The sequence below is a fragment of the Nyctibius grandis genome, chromosome Z (assembly GCF_013368605.1).
Source record: "Nyctibius grandis isolate bNycGra1 chromosome Z, bNycGra1.pri, whole genome shotgun sequence".
Lineage (NCBI taxonomy): Eukaryota > Metazoa > Chordata > Aves > Nyctibiiformes > Nyctibiidae > Nyctibius > Nyctibius grandis.
The window spans coordinates 34,048,768-34,066,525 of record NC_090695.1 but is presented as its reverse complement, the minus strand read 5'-3'; the positions used below and the strand labels follow the sequence as shown (position 1 = coordinate 34,066,525).

At 39.1% G+C, this 17,758-nt stretch overlaps 1 protein-coding gene across 1 annotated transcript in view; it reads left to right on the top strand.

The window, feature by feature from the left end:
* PTPRD (protein tyrosine phosphatase receptor type D) overlaps positions 1–17,758 on the top strand; it is a 438,191-nt gene that overhangs the window by 263,881 nt on the left and 156,552 nt on the right. Inside the window, exons 6-8 of the mRNA XM_068423460.1 lie at positions 14,827–15,015; positions 16,240–16,248; positions 16,988–17,005. Coding sequence (XP_068279561.1) covers positions 14,827–15,015; positions 16,240–16,248; positions 16,988–17,005 — 216 coding nt within the window. The remainder of the gene's footprint in view (positions 1–14,826; positions 15,016–16,239; positions 16,249–16,987; positions 17,006–17,758) is intronic.

Genomic DNA, 17,758 nt, shown 5'->3' with positions numbered 1-17,758 from the left:
TTCTAAGAGCTTTCAGACATTTTGATGCAGAGGGAGATTACCAGTGTGTTCAGACAAGAACTTTGTGGAAGTGTTTCTGCAGCTGTGATCTCCATGATACTGAGTTTTGTGCAAACCCAGCTACTAAATACCAAAAAGTCATGTAATAAAGTGAACTTTAATATTTACCTTGGAAAATTTTGGCCTAATGGTTTACAAAGCCTAATAAATAGAGAAAGAGTTTTCTCTTTCTTTGTAGAAGCATAGAGGTTTTTAAGGCAAAAATTCAAGAGAATATTTTTCTCAAAGCTCTTGATTGTGCTCTTTCAGGGTGGCCTGTTGGTGGTTTTTTAAAGGAAAATAAGATGTTAAGGTGGGACTTTGGAGATAACAGTGTTTATGGACACATATACCTGCATCAGGTCCTATAATAATATGAAGGCTTACATGTATCATATTAAAGGTTAAAAATCATCTTCTTCAGAAAGATTTTAATACATCAGGATAAACAGTTTAGACAAACCTTTTCCAGAAGTGCAGTATTTAGAGCAAGAACGCCAAAAAAAAGCTAGGTATATATTAGCAAGATATTTCCCTCATGTACCAAAGGAGCTAGAAGTTACTGAAAAGTCAAAAACAATCAACCCTTCTTTTTATAATCCCTGTCTTTTACCCTTTCAGTTAATATTCAGAACGGATTGTGTTGTAGCACTTATTCAAAGTAGTATGCCTTAATAAAATAAAAGCAGAAAGATGTTTAGCATGAACAGATTTTTAAGTCTTCTTCAGATGCGAAAAATATACTGCAATACTGTTGTGTAGTCTAAGATTTATTGCTATATATTCTTTAGCAACAGAAATTATTTCTCAGTTACTATAACATGTGACCTGCTCCCAATTGCTTCTAAAGAGTGCATATAATAATCTTCATGGCTACCTCTCCAGCCTACAGGAAAAATAGTTTGATCGCTTCTGTAAAAGAAATGAGTTTTGTATTTAGTTATAAAATGGGTGACAGTTGTTATTACTAATAAATCCAAGGCAAAACAGTTCCACTGTTGAAATCAGACACAACCCTGGTGCTCTCAGTCAATTGTGTTGCTTCTGTGGCTTAGGGCCTCTCACTGAGTGGTAATTCACCACTGGACAGATTTACATCTTTTGTTTCCAAGCATTTTATTTTCTTCATTTGTACCTTCTTAATGCAACTTACCATGTATTAAGTCTGTCTGCAGAGTTGGCATGGAGGTTTTTTGTGCTTACACTGATTTTTTATGTACTTTACACATACAGTGCTATGCTAAGCTTAGTCTGTCACACTATGTCTGTTTAAAGGCAGGAACTGGTTCTCCACAGCTGTTTGACTTCATTAACAGTTTTTCCCAGAACAATTTATGATAACTTTGCAAATAACTGTAATAACATGAAACTTCCTATTCCTTCTCAGATGCACTTCCCTCCCACCACCCCGCCTGACATCATGACTCCCTCAGCCCTCTGGCAACCACACTGGACTCTTTGAACATTATCCCAGCGCTCGTTAGGCCCATGACTTCCAGCTGCACAGAACAGCTACTTCCTTATGTCCATGCTAGTACAATATTCCACTGGAACTGAAACATCACTGTATCTGTGTTAAGAAGTTATTGTTTTCATTTGCAGAAATTTCTTTTATAAAAAACAACACAAACCAAAGCAACAAACAAAAGCAAAAAAAAGGAGAGGTGGTGGAGTTGCTCTTTATGTGAGTGAGCAGCTAGAATGTATTGAGTTCTGTCCAGGGGCGGATCAGGAGCGAGTTGAGTGTTTGTGGGTGCGAATTAAGGGGCAGGCTGGCAGGGGTGATACTGTTGTGGGTGTCTATTACAGGCCACCAGATCAGGATGAGGACGGTGATGAGGCCTTCTACAGGCAGCTGAGAGCAGTCTCGCAATTACAGGGCCTGGTTGTTGTGGGGGATTTCAACTACCCTGATATTTGCTGGGAGGCCTACTCAGCCAGCCATCCTCAGTCCAGGAGGTTCCTCCAGTGCATTGATGATAACTTTCTGATGCAAATGGTGGATGAGCCAACTAGGAGAGGAGCGCTGCTGGATCTTATCCTCACTAACAAGGAGGGTCTGGTTGAAGAGGTGAAGGTTGAGGGCAGCCTTGGTTGTAGCGACCATGAGATGGTAGAGTTCAGGATCTCATGTGGCAGGAACAGAATAGCTAGCAGAATCACAACCCTGAACTTCAGGAGGGCCAACTTTGGCCTTTTCAAGCAATTGCTAGGGGAAATCCCATGGGACAGGGTACTAGAAGGTAAGGGGGCCCAAGATAGTTGGTTAGCGTTCAAGGACTGCTTCTTCCGAGCTCAAGATCAGAGCATCCCAACAGGTAGGAAGTCAAGGAAGGGTACCAGGAGACCTGCATGGTTGAACAGGGAACTGCTGGGCAAACTCAAGTGGAAGAAGAAGGTGTACAGATCATGGAAGGAGGGGCTGGCCACTTGGGAGGAATATAAGTCTGTTGTCAGAGGATGTAGGGAGGCAACTAGGAAAGCTAAGGCCTCCTTGGAATTAAACCTTGCAAGAGAGGTCAAGGACAACAGAAAGGGCTTCTTCAAATACACTGCAGGTAAAACCAACACTAGAGGCAATGTAGGCCCACTGATGAATGAGGTGGGGGTCCTGGAGACAGAGGATAAAAAGAAGGCGGAGTTACTGAATGCCTTCTTTGCCTCTGTCTATACTGCTGGAGGCTGTCCTGAGGAGCCCTGGACCCCTGCGGCCTCAGAAGAAGTCAGGATAGAGGAAGAATCTGTCTTGGTTGATGAGGGCTGGGTCAGGGACCAATTAAGCAACCTGGACGTCCATAAATCCATGGGCCCTGATGGGATGCACCCGCGGGTGCTGAGGGAGCTGGCGGAAGTCATTGCTAGGCCACTCTCCATCATCTTTGCTAAGTCGTGGGCAACGGGAGAGGTGCCTGAGGACTGGAGGAAAGCGAATGTCACTCCAGTCTTCAAAAAGGGCAGGAAGGAGGACCCGGGTAACTATAGACCGCTCAGCCTCACCTCCATCCCTGGAAAGGTGATGGAGCAACTTGTTCTTGGTGCTGTCTCTAGGCACATCAAGGATAGGGGGATCATTAGGGGCAGTCAACATGGCTTCACCAACGGGAAGTCTTGCTCAACCAACTTGATAGCCTTTTATGAGGATGTTACCCAGTGGATAGATGATGGTAAAGCTGTGGATGTGGTCTATCTCGATTTCAGTAAAGCGTTTGACACGGTCTCCCACAGCATCCTCGCAGCTAAACTGGGGAAGTGTGGTCTGGATGATCGGGTAGTGAGGTGGATTGTAAACTGGCTGAAGGAAAGAAGCCAGAGAGTAGTGGTCAGTGGGACAGAGTCCAGTTGGAGGTCTGTGTCTAGCGGAGTTCCGCAAGGGTCGGTTCTGGGACCAGTTCTATTCAATATATTCATTAATGACTTGGATGAGGGATTAGAGTGCACTGTCAGCAAGTTCGCTGATGACACAAAACTGGGAGGAGTGGCTGAGATGCCGGAAGGCTGTGCAGCCATTCAGAGAGACCTGGACAGGCTGGAGAGTTGGGCGGGGAGAAATTTAATGAAATATAACAAGGGCAAGTGTAGAGTCCTGCATCTGGGCAAGAACAACCCCCTGTACCAGTACAAGTTGGGGACAGAGCTGTTGGAGAGCAGCGTAGGGGAAAGGGACCTGGGGGGTCCTAGTGGACAACAGGATGACCATGAGCCAGCAGTGTGCCCTTGTGGCCAAGAAGGCCAATGGCCTCCTGGGGTGTATTAGAAGGGGTGTGGTTAGCAGGTCGAGGGAGGTTCTCCTCCCCCTCTACTCTGCCCTGGTGAGGCCGCATCTGGAGTATTGTGTCCAGTTCTGGGCCCCTCAGTTCAAGAAGGACAGGGAACTGCTAGAGAGAGTGCAGCGCAGAGCCACGAAGATGATTAAGGGATTGGAACATCTCCCTTATGAGGAGAGGCTGAGGGAGCTGGGTCTCTTTAGCTTAGAGAAGAGGAGACTGAGGGGTGACCTCATTAATGTTTATAAATATGTAAAGGGCAAGTGTCAAGAGGATGGAGCCAGGCTCTTCTCAGTGACATCCCTTGACAGGACAAGGGGCAATGGGTGCAAGCTGGAGCACAGGAGGTTCCACTTAAATTTGAGGAAAAACTTCTTTACTGTAAGGGTGACCGAACACTGGAACAGGCTGCCCAGAGAGGTTGTGGAGTCTCCTTCTCTGGAGACATTCAAAACCCACCTGGACGCATTCCTGTGTGATATGGTCTAGGCAATCCTGCCCCGGCAGGTGGATTGGACTAGATGATCTTTCGAGGTCCCTTCCAATCCCTAACATTCTGTGATTCTGTGATTCTGTGAAAACCAAAAAAAAGCTAACCCTCCCTTCCACTTTCTTCTAGAAAGTACGTCTTGCATTGTTAGGAGCATGTTTGATCAGCTAGACAAAAGTTGGTGAGAAAATTATCTTAAAAGGAAACTCTGAAAACAAAAAGCTTACTATACCTAAAATCAATTTAATATTTAGTAGGCAAATGCTCACATATATTGTTGATGACATTTTTTTATTTGTAATTTGGAGTTATTCACTCAGACTGTAGACTGTAATAAATTTCATTTTATACTGCCCATCATGGATTTTGATATATTTTTTAGAGGTAGCACTGTATTTCATAATTACTTAAAGTAAATATGACCAAGCTTACAGGTGTGAACCTTGAGCTGAGCGCATAAAACAGTTTTAAAAAAACAGTTTTTAACATCCTATGCTCCTATGCCAAGCCAAGATCCTATTTCAAATTACTGACAATATAATTTGTGGTGCAATTAGTCGAGTAAGTTGCAGCAAGAGTTACAGCAAAGCTGAGCAAATCCTTTTTTGTTCTGTGTTCAACATCTTATGAATGAATCCCCACGCCATTCCTCATTTACAGTTCTATGAGAAATATTAGCTGCTGTTTCTAGACAAAAGTGAAAGTGTCACGTTTAAAGTACATCTCTCTCCTTCAGTCTTTCAGAAAGCCTGCTTGAGTTTACTCAGTTGAGTTCACAACAGTTCACAATAGCTCTTTCAAGGCCATATGTTTATTATTGTGAAAAATGCTTTAGAAGAACCCAAGTACTATCTCTCAGCAGATCAGAATGAGTGCTGCCTTGCATCACCTCTGTGCCTACTTCAGAGGCAGGCCTCTACCATCCTAGAAAGCATGATGGGATGTTGAGTATTTTCTTCTGTGCAATAACTGAGTACAGATGTTATCTATGATCTATGAAAGCAGCACTTCCTATTATAATGTGAAACATGTTAAATCCCAGACTAGTTCGATTTACTTCAGCAGCAAAATTTCAGGCAGAAGTTGAAGTCTCAGGCCACAGCCAGTTCTAACATTGGTTTTGGGGGGCAAAATAATCCATAGGAAAACTGTATTTGTGGCATCATGAACCTGTGAGTCTTTCTGAGATTAAAACCTTTAAGTATTGGCTGCCTTAGGCTTTTAAAATAATAACATTTCTATGCTGCTGTGTATATGTCTTCATCCACATGTATACTATTAAGTGTTAACACAAGATTCTGCTGTGCAACTCCATGCTCATTAAAGGGTATTTATCAGACAGCAGTAATTATTGAACTTGGGCACAGAACTGTGAGAAAGCTGGGTTTTGAACAATGTGTGTCCTCTACTACAGAGAAAGCTCTTCTTATTCTTCCAGAACAGAAGTGAATGGCTGTGTTCCCGCCAGAAGAAAATACCCTCTAACTTCCTTGTCTGGATACTTCCTCAGAGTTATTTCAACTTAAGTGGTGAAGCTCACCCCAAGTAAAAAAGGAATTCATATCTACTCTCTTCCTCTACACCTATCCTTCCCTACTAACAGATCCCTGGTCGTCTTCTCAATATCTGTGAGGGAGATATAATGCTATAGGTGGGCATGAGAGGTGAGAGGGATACCTCCTATTCAGGAAGATGGAAGAGAGAGATCTAGAGCACACCCATTCCCTCCATAGCCAGGCCACCAGGGAGGCATTTCACCATCCACTCATAAAAGAAATACTATCTCGCACCCATTCCCTACATAGCCAGGCCACCAGGGAGGAACTTCATCATTCACTCATAAAAGAAAAACTATCTCGCTGCTGTTAAAGATTCATACAGGTTCAAAGATGCCATACGTTTTAACATTTGTTAAAACATACAAAGTAAGCACTTTGCATTCTGTCTTTTCCTCATAAATATTAAAAGTACATTATATAAGGCATTGCTTTGTTGTCTTACATCTTCCTTGTCTCATCCAGCGTTGTCTTAATTGATAGACATGTGTTCATAGTGCTGGGAAGACTTTAAAAAAAAAACAACAAAGAAACCACAAAAATGGGAAGCTACCGTATCAACTATTTTTTTACAGTCACCTATCTGTAGTCTTTAAGTGTTACAAATGTTTTAAGCATGCTCTTCAGACCAGTGAAGATGAATGCTGCATTAGATGTAGAAAAACTACATATTTTGTACCAGTAACATTAGTGTAATGCTCAATAATACCGAATTTCAAGGGATATCCTCTTCAACTGTGTTTTTCCAGAGTTCATTGTCTATTGTGACAACATATCTCTTTTTTCTCATTCTCTTCAGCAATAATAGCACTTTTATTGTTTGTTGTTCATCCTAATGTTTACTATTTATTGAAATACTGCAATAACATCCAAATTGCTACATCTGAGTGGGTGCATTGTTGTACCAGGCACCATAAGAAGCAGTTGGAATGCATAGCCTTTACCTTGAATAGCTTACTTTTGAATTCACTGCACCAAAAGTACTTTTAATGTCCTGATCCAAACATCTTTTGTCAAAACTTGAGGGATACAATTTCATCACCCTTATTCCTTGTTTCCTTCTTCTAAGGACCAAGCTAGGCCTTCCGGGGAACATTTCTACCCGCTTATCAGAGTGAAAATCCTCCCCTTCTTCTAAAATGAGCAAGTTTGATGCTGAGGTAGAAATGCAAAAAGTAGTATTATTCTCATTTGAAAACAAGACTTAAACAAAGTTGATGGTTTTGCCACACAGTTCCTTTGTCAGGTCCTTAAATTTTGCAGCTGTGACATTAATGCAGTTAGTACAGTTTATAGTTGTCAGTTTGGGCTGCAGAGCATGTAGGCTGCATTAAAACGTATTCAGTAAGATTATGGCATTGAAGAAGCAACTCCTTGAAAGCTGTGTAACATCAATAACAGAAATGTCCATGATCACAAGCTGAGTTTGTTTGAATACTGTCTTAGGCAGTATTATCACTCCTTTAGGTTTAGGCACAAGTTTAGAAATGTAGTGCAAATGGGGAGGAAGGAGGGAGAAGGGGACTGTATGATCTAACAACTGCTTTGCGAGACTGCTCACTTTTTCTCTCTTGTCCTCTTTAGTGAAGCAAAACCAAGATACTTCTGCTCCCTTCTAAGTTCAAATTAGTATGTTACAACTTTATTGTGATGATTTATTGCTTTATACTTCATAATTAATATCAGGTAATTACTTATAAAAAGTGTCATATATATTTACTAATATCAATGTTTTAACACCAAGTATTAATGAGTAGAAAGGAGGGGGAGAAAAAGGAAAGAACACCTTTATGTGTTCTGGACCAGTCTGTATATTTAGACTACTAACATGAGAAGTGAGCTCTGGTGTGCATATGAACCTGCTGCTGATCTCATTTACTGCACCATAAAACTGTGTATGGTGTGAAAAATTAAAGCTTCAAGCAAAGACTTCCGTCACTGCACTACTGTTACCGTTTCCCCTTTATTTTTCAAATGAAATTAGGGAGGATATAAAACCACAAATATTAGTATGTTAAAAATATTGACTAGATAGAGCAATCATGCGTTTTCCTAATCCTCATTCTTGGCAAGCCCCAGTTTAACCCTGATTTAGTGTAATCTAAATCCTAACCCTGTCTGGAAACTAAGCCTCAAATTAGAAATGGTAGTCACGGAAATTCATGCAGTCCTCTTGTCTTTTATTCACCAGTGCAAAATACGTAGTTACCTTCTTGTGAACATTTGTGTATGCAAATATGTGGGATGCTGTATCCTCTCTGCTTCAGAAGTTTAGTGTTTCTTTTCCTAAATATATGATACCATGCACTTAAAACACCACTTCACCTTTTCTGCCTTTGTTTCATTACCGTTAACTCTGGCTAAGTCCTCTACTTATGTCACAGAAGGGACATCTGGCAGGGATTCTTGGATTCCCTAATTTTTTTTTTAGGACACAGCCTTTTGTATTTCCTTTTCCATTCCCAGTCAGAAGAATAGACATCCAAAAGTTGAGTCATAAGCAAATTTGGGCATATGATGTTCAGATGATACGCTGTGCTATAAGCTATGACAGTGCCTGAGTGCAAATGTGAGAATAAATCCTTATTTTAAGGCTTGTGTTTTCATATGAGTGATGACTCTCAAAATGTTAGTTCTTGTTGTTTGGAATGTCGTTGTCAAAGGAGAGTGAGAGGTATTTCATTGTTCACGTGACTGAGACAGATCACTTTGGAAAGAGCTCGCTATACACAGTCTTCAAGTAGCAGATTTTGAGAACTGCCAAAGGATGCAAATTCCTTTTTCCATTTTCAAGTCCTCATGAAGATACCTAATTTTAAAGGCACGATGCACTCATTTGTTAAAACAGAGAACTTATTTAAGGCTAAATGCTAATAACAATGAATGTTAACTGACTTAATGCAATGTGGAATTACTGTTTCAACATTCATACAAGTGATAATTCAGTCTAAGTGGCTCTATATTCTGTTATATAGACATTACTTTGCAATTTGCAGGATAATTGCATACAGAGCTACTAAACAAATTTGTTTTCTTTTGCATCAAAAGTGCTTTGTACATCTCTTCAATATATGAATAGTATTTTTAAGGGCATGGTTTTTAGTGGGATGGTATGGTCAGCTGTTCTTGTTGAATATTTATTAACTGTTACTGAGTCTCTGATCATCTTATCAATGTCTAATTCCCTTTCCTTGTGTGGTGTAATTACACAGAATCACACAGAATCACACAGAATCAATCAGGTTGGAAGAGACCTCTGGGATCATCGAGTCCAACCATTGCCCTGACACCACCCTGTCAACTAGACCATGGCACTAAGTGCCATGTCCAGTCTTGTCTTAAACACATCCAGAGATGGTGACTCCACCACCTCCCTGGGCAGCCCCTTCCAATGTCTAATGACCCTTTCTGAGAAGAAATTCTTCCTAATGTCCAACCCGAACCTCCCCTGGCGAAGCTTGAGGCAATGTCCTCTTGCCCTATTGCTAGATGCCTGGGAGAAGAGGCCGACTCCCACTTCACTACAACCTCCCTTCAGGTAGTTGTAGACTGCAATAAGGTCACCTCTGAGCCTTCTCTTCTCCAGGCTACACAACCCCAGCTCCCTCAGCCGTTCCTCGTAGGTCAGACCCTCCAGACCCTTCACCAGCTTGTTTGCCCTCCTCTGGACTCGCTCCAACACTTCAACATCTTTCCTGAAGTGCGGGGCCCAGAACTGGACACAGTATTCAAGATGCGGCCTCACCAGTGCCAAGTACAGAGGGACAATCACTTCCCTAGACCGGCTGGCTACACTATTCTTAATAGAGGCCAGGATGCCATTGGCCTTCTTGGCCACCTGGACACACTGCTGGCTCATGTTTAGTCGGCTGTCGATCAGCACCCCCAGGTCTCTTTCCGCCGGGCCGCTTTCTAACCACTCTTCCCCCAACCTGTAGAGCTGCATGGGGTTGTTGTGGCCCAAGTGTAAGACCGGGCACTTGTTCTTGTTGAACCTCATGCCGTTGGTCTCGGGCCATCTATCTAACCTGTCCAGATCCCTCTGTAGGGCCTTCCTACCCTCCAGCAGGTCGACACTCCCACCTAGCTTGGTGTCATCTGCAAATTTACTGAGGGTGCACTCAATCCCTAGGTCTAGATCATCTATAAAGATATTGAACAGCACCGGCCCCAGAACTAAGCCCTGGGGAACACTGCTAGTGACCGCCGCCAGTTGGACTTTGCCCCATTCACCACCACTCTCTGGGCTCGGCCATCCAGCCAGTTTTTAACCCATCGAAGAGTCCACCCATCCAAGCCCCTTAAGTGAAATTTAAGAGAAATCCCAACAAATACCTAGATCTGTTCTTACAGTGTAGCCATTACCCTCCTTTACTGACTTACAGCACCACCAAGTAAAAGTATGCATTTGTATCTAGCAGCTTTGAACAAAGGACCCTGGGAAAAGAATTCATTGTTTGTTCATAATTACCTTTTTGGCAAAATTTACCTTGTAAAATATTACAATAGGAATAATGTTTATTAACTGACACTTTTCTGATGCTTTCTATCTTTTAAATCCAAATTAGTCTTTTATGTATAATCATAAAAGGCTTTGGTTTTATTTTTCAGTTTATTCATATGCATAATCCTTCAATAATAGTACAGAATACCAACTCTGCTGCAAAATGTTGATTTTACTCTCTCCCTTACACCCTTTGATTTTACTGGTCTCAATCCTGCGTTCAGTTCAGTTGCAGGAAGAAGGATTTTGAATAATACAGCCGTGATGTCAAAACAGTGCAAATTATATGCTGCTGCCATCTGGAATACTGAAAATAAAAGCTTTATTTACACTGTTCTTTGAAATAATAGACTTTATTGCAGCAGTTTATCTTCAGTACCTATCGTATATTCTGTGTATACTCCATGTGTGCCTTTTTATTCTGTGAGCTACAGAATGATTAAAATTTGCCTGTGGCAAAGCTGTCAGTGAATCTTGAAACAGACTTTTTTTTTTTCTTCCTGAATAGAATGGAGAACCACCCTCCATTTCCACAAGAAGAATAATTGGTTCACTTAGGACAATATTTTTTAAGAGGCACAGTGAAGCACTTTGAGTATGTATTTTAGTTAGGCAGATTACGCAGATGTAACTACAGGTTAATATGGATATTCTGGAACATGGGTGTTTCGATGATGCAAATAGTTAATGTGGAAGGAAATACTTAACAGAAATATTACCCAGTTTTCATGTCAACTGTCCAGTCTTGGACCCTGGTGCTGTTACTTTGCTTTTATACTCCATAACCCACAACCAAAGTCATCACAATTTGCTTTGGGTACTTCACATTTGGACTTTAAATCCATTTCATAGTAATATTATCGTAATGTACTGTAACTGAGAAAATTATCCACACTATTCTGTCTTCCTTGTTAAAACACGATGCTGATTGCCAAATTGATTCAGCAAGGTAGCTATGAAGAGTTTAAGACTAAAACCCAATCTGTTTCTAAAAACTGCTACTCTTGTTGCTGCCAGCAGAGCCTAGACATGATCTGAAAGTAGCTTGTCACAGAAAAAGTAGTCAAAAATGTTAAGAAGGTGGGGCACAAATGCTGGATGAAGATCACTGTTTTTCTCTTCATTTAGCTGTGTTTACACCTGGATAGGTTTATCATGAAGAATCAAATCCATTTTACTGGATTTGGATGAAATACTGTTCTTTGGATCCAGCTTTTGTATGTATGTAGCTTGACAGTATACCTTCAGACATAGCTTGGGAAGTTCCTGAAATCTTATGAAATAATGATGTCATTTAAAAAAGAGAGATTGCAACAGCACACTTTTTCCTTCAACATGAGAGAAAACACAGTTAAAGGACAAGCAGAACAGAGTTTATGATACATAGTTGTGGCACAGCTATGTTCAGAGGTTTTTTTCTGTAGATATTCTTAAAGGTAAGTATGATTTCCTTTTGGTAGAGCATCATTTAACTTGTTGGTATTTTCAAGATACCACTCCATCAATATTACTGTTTACACATAAAAGCTGAGTTTGAGTCTCTACTCTAAATGCTGTTGCATTTGTGAGGACAGGCCCACCTCTAAGACAGGTGCAGCAACATGTGAAATTATGTGTTGGACAATGCCGGTGGGTATACTTATGCTGAAATCTGAATGTTGAGCTTAATGTTTTTTTTCCATACGTGTTGCTTGGTAGGGAAGCAATTACCACTTTGACAATACCATCAGCAGAGGTAGGAATCTCAAGGATGTAGCTTACAGATGAGCAATGTCAAACACACTGAATACACAGAGAGACACTTCAGAAATACTAAGAGCAACCACGGTGGGAAACAAGGCAAGGCCATTTTGTATCATTCTCTCTTAAGGGTTCATGTAGTAACCAGTCTTTGTAATTGCCTCTCCATGTTGTTCAGGTCATACATTCGGTGAAAAATAACTTTTGTAGAGCTCTTCCAGCAAATGGAAATGATACTAGCACAGTACTAAAGGCATTATCTTAATGCCAGTAACAGAATGTGGCTCTGTTAAGACATCTAACAGATTCAAAGAATGTGCTCTGTTTCTAAATCTCTTTTATCTGTCATCCTAAGCAAAAGATGTATTACATGTATGACTCACTAAGCACGAGGACAGAGAAATCTGCCCTTCAATGGCCTCTAAAAATGACAGTATCAAATGGCTTTGAGAAGGTCAAGTCTGATTTAAATTGTTGATGAATTGAAAGCTAATTCACTAGAACTGAATATTAATAGGGAACAGTGGTATATACTATGGTCTAGAGCCTAATGAGCATATTAATGAGCAGTAAAAAATATTTTTCTTTTTACCTCATGTAAAATGGTAGAGCTAACAATATATAAAAATTTTCCAATAGTTACTTTTCTCTTACTGTGGCTGAGAGGTAGTTGTTCACTGATTTGATGCTCAGCTCTCTTGCACAGTGTGTTTGATGATCTGTAAAACTTGGTATCGTAAAAGTGTAAAGACATTTTTGTACAAAACACTAATAAACTTAGAGAGAAAAAAAAGCAATTAACATCTTAAAAACTAAATCCCCTGTGATAAGCACTCCAACTAGAAATTTAATTATTTCCCTGGTCCATTTTATGTTGAATATTGGGTTTTATTGCCAAATACCTGAAAGCCAGATTGGAAACAAGCCACAGCTGTCAAAAATATAACAGTTCTGGCTATTTGAATCTGTTACATTGTGATGTTTCTCATGAAAATTTCATGAAGAGCATTCATTCAAAGAGATTCTATGCATAAGGGGGATGGATGGAATTTAATTACCCTTATTAAAAATAAGAAAGGAAAGCTCTTTACCACTCCATCCTATTAGTAGTCAAGATAGATTATCTTTGTTGTGCACTTATGTATTTGCAAAAGGGACTCCAGGGTTTTCTGTACAAGCCAAGTAGGAAAGGAAAGGTCAGGTCATAAAAATCCTGTTCTGTGTCACCAGTCAAATCCTGTCAGTTACTCCCAAATAGACTTTCATGTTTATAAACAGACGTGAAACATACCTTTCTTTGAGAAGAGCCTATAGCTAGTGAAGGATTTGACACTTAACTACTGATTGGTAGAAATACTAGGTCTGAAGAGTTATGCAAACTTACTGGAGAATTGCGTTTACTATACCAGAGTGCTGACTATGTGCCTGTGTGCATTTGTATTGAAAGCAATTAAGTAGCTCATGGGCAACAGCAGACCCAGGAATTGCACAGATTTATAGGATGTACTTGCTTGCTATACATTTTTCAGAAAAGTGTGAAGACTTCCCTGAGACTATTTGAAAATATGACGCATTTTTCATAAGAGTTGACACTGAATAATTTCTTCTAAGTTAATTTTATCCCTTAATCAATTGCATGTCAGTAACCACCAATCAAGACATTTAATAAGATATGCATTTTATAGTTAGCATTGATGCTCTTTCTTTTGATTTTTTTTTTGCTTGAACTTTTTGAACTGAAATTATTTTGCAATAAAAATATTTTTGCCGTTTTAATGGAAATGAAGAGCAAGATGATGTAATTCAAATAGATCATTTTACCTATGCTAACTTGATTTCTGAGAAATTGCCTGATCCCACTGTGCTTCCAGTGTTACTTGCTAGCGTGTATCATCGTAAGAAGGCGAATTGCTCTTGTTCAGTATTTCTTAATATTTCTCTAGTGACTGCACTAGGGTGAGGATTTTTGACCATATCTGAATGTTTTAGTTGACACAGTTGTATCCGTTCAAGATCATTGTGAATGTCCTGTCACTTTAACTTTGATATCTGCATAGCTCCAATGTTTAGAGTTTCTCAGTGCTTTGCAATCTTATAATGCATTCATCCTCATAGCACTTCTCTGTACCAGTATAGCGCTGTCATACTCATCTTACAGATGGACAACTGAAGCACAGGGACATTAAATGTTAAGACCAACAGCACGTAGGTAATAATGACAAAAGCAAGAAACATAACTTGGGTCTCCTAAGTCCCTGGCCAAATCCTATACTGCATGATCACACTTCCTCATGTACTTGTCTCATGTAAAGAAAGGGGTTTTTCCCTGTTGTTGAAAGGCATGGTAATTCCATATTTCACATAAAATAATAAGGACTCTCGCAAGCAGAGCAACGTCATGGTTGTAACTATGATTGTTACAGAGCAACTATGGTTGTAAAGCACCATAGTTGGAGTCTAATGAGTATGCACTATATACAGTATCTATGTCAATTTAATGCATTTTATAAGTAGTATAAAGTTCGTAGCTGCTTTTTTTATGAACTTTCTGTTTTGTATCAGCATTTTGATCTCTGTAAGTTACCAAAAATACTGCCTGAGTATCTGATCTTGCATCAGTTCCTTGCATACAATTAGGGGATCCTTGAATGTTAAGTAGGGTGGTGGTTGGGGTTTTCATAAGTTACTACGTAACTGATGTGAAACCCTTCAAATCATACATTTCTTTTGCAGAGGATCAAATTCCACGAGGTTTCCCCACCATTGATATGGGCCCACAGCTGAAGGTGGTTGAACGAACTCGTACAGCTACCATGCTATGTGCAGCCAGTGGCAATCCTGATCCCGAAATAACTTGGTTCAAAGACTTCTTACCTGTTGACACAAGCAACAACAATGGCCGCATCAAGCAGTTACGCTCAGGTAGGGTCTTGTTACTGTTTCCACTAACGCCCAGAGTTGTTCTCTCTCACCTTTTCTTTCTTTTCTTTCTCTTCCTTTTTTTAAAATTTTTATTTTTAGGTAATAATTTTTCTTCCTCCTCTCTTTTCTGTATTACTAAGTGTGTTGTCCATGTCTGTGATGTTGTCATAGCCTTTTCTAGAGTCTGTCTCTGTGTGTTTTGCAGCTTCTGTTTACTCCACATTGCTCACTGCTGTGACTGTACTTTTTGATAATTTTTTTCTTTACTGCTTTTTGCAGTACTTGATGGATCCATTTTCTCCTCTTTCTTTCTTCTTTCCTTTTTATTTTTTTTTAACAAATTTATTTCAACATTGGACTTCATTCAGAAATTGCAAGGAGTACCAATGGTTATATTCATCAAAATCAAAACCTGCATTAGACACTTCAATTAAAATTTAAAATGTGTTTTGTGCTGTCTTTTCCACGTTTGACTCCACCAAAGATTAGCCAGTTTGGACACATCTTCTTTCCTCTGACAAATACATAAAACACAATACTTTTTCCCATGCACAATTATACCTTAAAAAGAAAATTAAAAAAAAAAAAAAGGAAAAGAAATCCTTGGGTGATCTACGGAATAAAATTTTTTTGCTGGCTGAGTATTTTTCCAACACATTTAGCCACAGTAGTGTGTGCCCACGCTAAAGCTTTATTAATCCTACATTTTCTGGATCTACAGAAGTCTGCTTTTGGTGTAGAATCCAGCTTTTGCTGCTCTCTCTCTCTTTGCCCCTTGCACCTCCCTAGCAGTTCTTTCGCTTTCCTCCTGCCCTAGTTTATTCTTTTGCTCTCTTTAGATTTAAAAAAAAAAAAACAACTCTAAATTTATCAAGTTTAAAGCTTATCCCTAAATAAGATAATTGGGATATAATGAGGTTTTTTTTGTTTGGCAACTGTAGTAGATATTATTGTAGAATCTAAGTTGTTTAATCACGTCTTCCCAGAACTCTCAGCTTTTGACCTGTCCTGTGATGTTAAATCGTCTTGTTAACTGACTTTTTGCTTGTTGTCAGCAGAACTGTGTAAATTAACCTTCTGTTAATGTAAATTAAGAATTAATTTTTCACATGTGACATAGATGATTTAGTATATAAAGCTTTAACTGAAAACTTTGTACCAAATTATAAGGAATATAATAATATTTTTATGCTGTCTTTCTTCTCTCCGTATTTAAATCTCCAGAATCTATTGGTAAGTGCTCAGTTCTGAAGCGCACTTCACCCCCACTAATTTCCATATTCAGAATATTATTATTATTATGATTATTATTATATGATTACTATTATTATTCTTAAAATGCATGGCATGCATTTTACTAACAGTCAGTGTAGTCACCAGATCCCTATAGTGGCGCACACGCACACCTCCACAGAAATGTTGTCTTATCAGTCATAGCAACACCTAAAAGAAACAGTACACATGTACCACATAGCTGTAGAATAGTAAATGCCATAATCCAGCCTGAGCTACAGTGTTTGTTTTGAGATAGCCTTCAGTATATCCTCTTTTTATATATATATATATATATATTTATATATATTTATATATATATTTAAATAGAATTTCCAATATTTTCCTAAACTATGTCATAAGTACAGTATTGTAAAGTTTCCTTTAAGTATTTGAGGCATATTCAATATATATCTAACCCTATATAACCAAACATCTAAGAACTCAGATGCTACTCTGAGAATGGCAATGCAGCCAGTTGTAGCCTTTGCCCTTTGTGGTACAATGCAACCTGCTTTTATAACCTGATAATACTATCTAATATGTTACTGTTTTAACAGTATAGTAATTCAAGTTTCTCTTAAGACCTTATTTAATTCTGTAAATCTAATTTGATTCTTCTTCCAAAGCCCTAGCCTCCTTCTTCTCGTACTAATGCTTCTTCTTTCTAATCTTATTTGCATTCATATTATCCACCCAGGTGGTACACCAATAAGAGGTAAGAGTGCTGAACTAACGTTCACAGAATGATCTTACTCATTCTTTCTGTCCTTTCATCCCTCTCATCTTTGTCCTGTTTATTTTTTTTTTTTAAGGAAAAAAAAAAACAAACCACAGAAATGTCCATCATCTGATTTTTTTTTTCCTTTGTCCTGTTTGGTTATGATCAGTGACTCACATATTGTGACCTTTCTTTCTGCACACTCCCTTTTCCTTTCCCTTTTTCGTTTGTCCATTTTAAAAAAAAAAAAAAAAAAAAAAAGATAATTTGATTTGTGATATGCTTCAGAGAAAGCATATCCAGATCTTCTGGCCATAGCCCAGTCACAGCGTACCATTTGTCCCTCTTTTTTCTTTTTTCTTCTTCTTCTTCTTCTTCTTTTTCTTCTTCTTCTTTTTCTTCTTTTTTCTTTTTTTTTCCTTCCTCTTTTTTTTTGTCCAACTGGAGCAAAAAAAGATCATTTTTTTTCTTCCTTAGCTGTTCTTGTCAAGGACCAAAGCCAAGATGGTCTGGAGAACAGTAGCAGACATGCAGAAGACAACATGGACTACCTTCTTTTTATCTTATCTTTCATAAAAGGTTTTATTTTTGTTCTTCTTCAATCCTTTTTTTTCTTTTAACTTTGTAAAGTTGAAAAAGATGTGTGTCCCCCCCTAAAAAATTACAGAAATGGGTTTTTTTCCCTTTATAGTTTTTTTTTTCCTTTTCTTTTTCTTGGAGCTCTCTCACCTCTGGATTTTTGGATCTTCT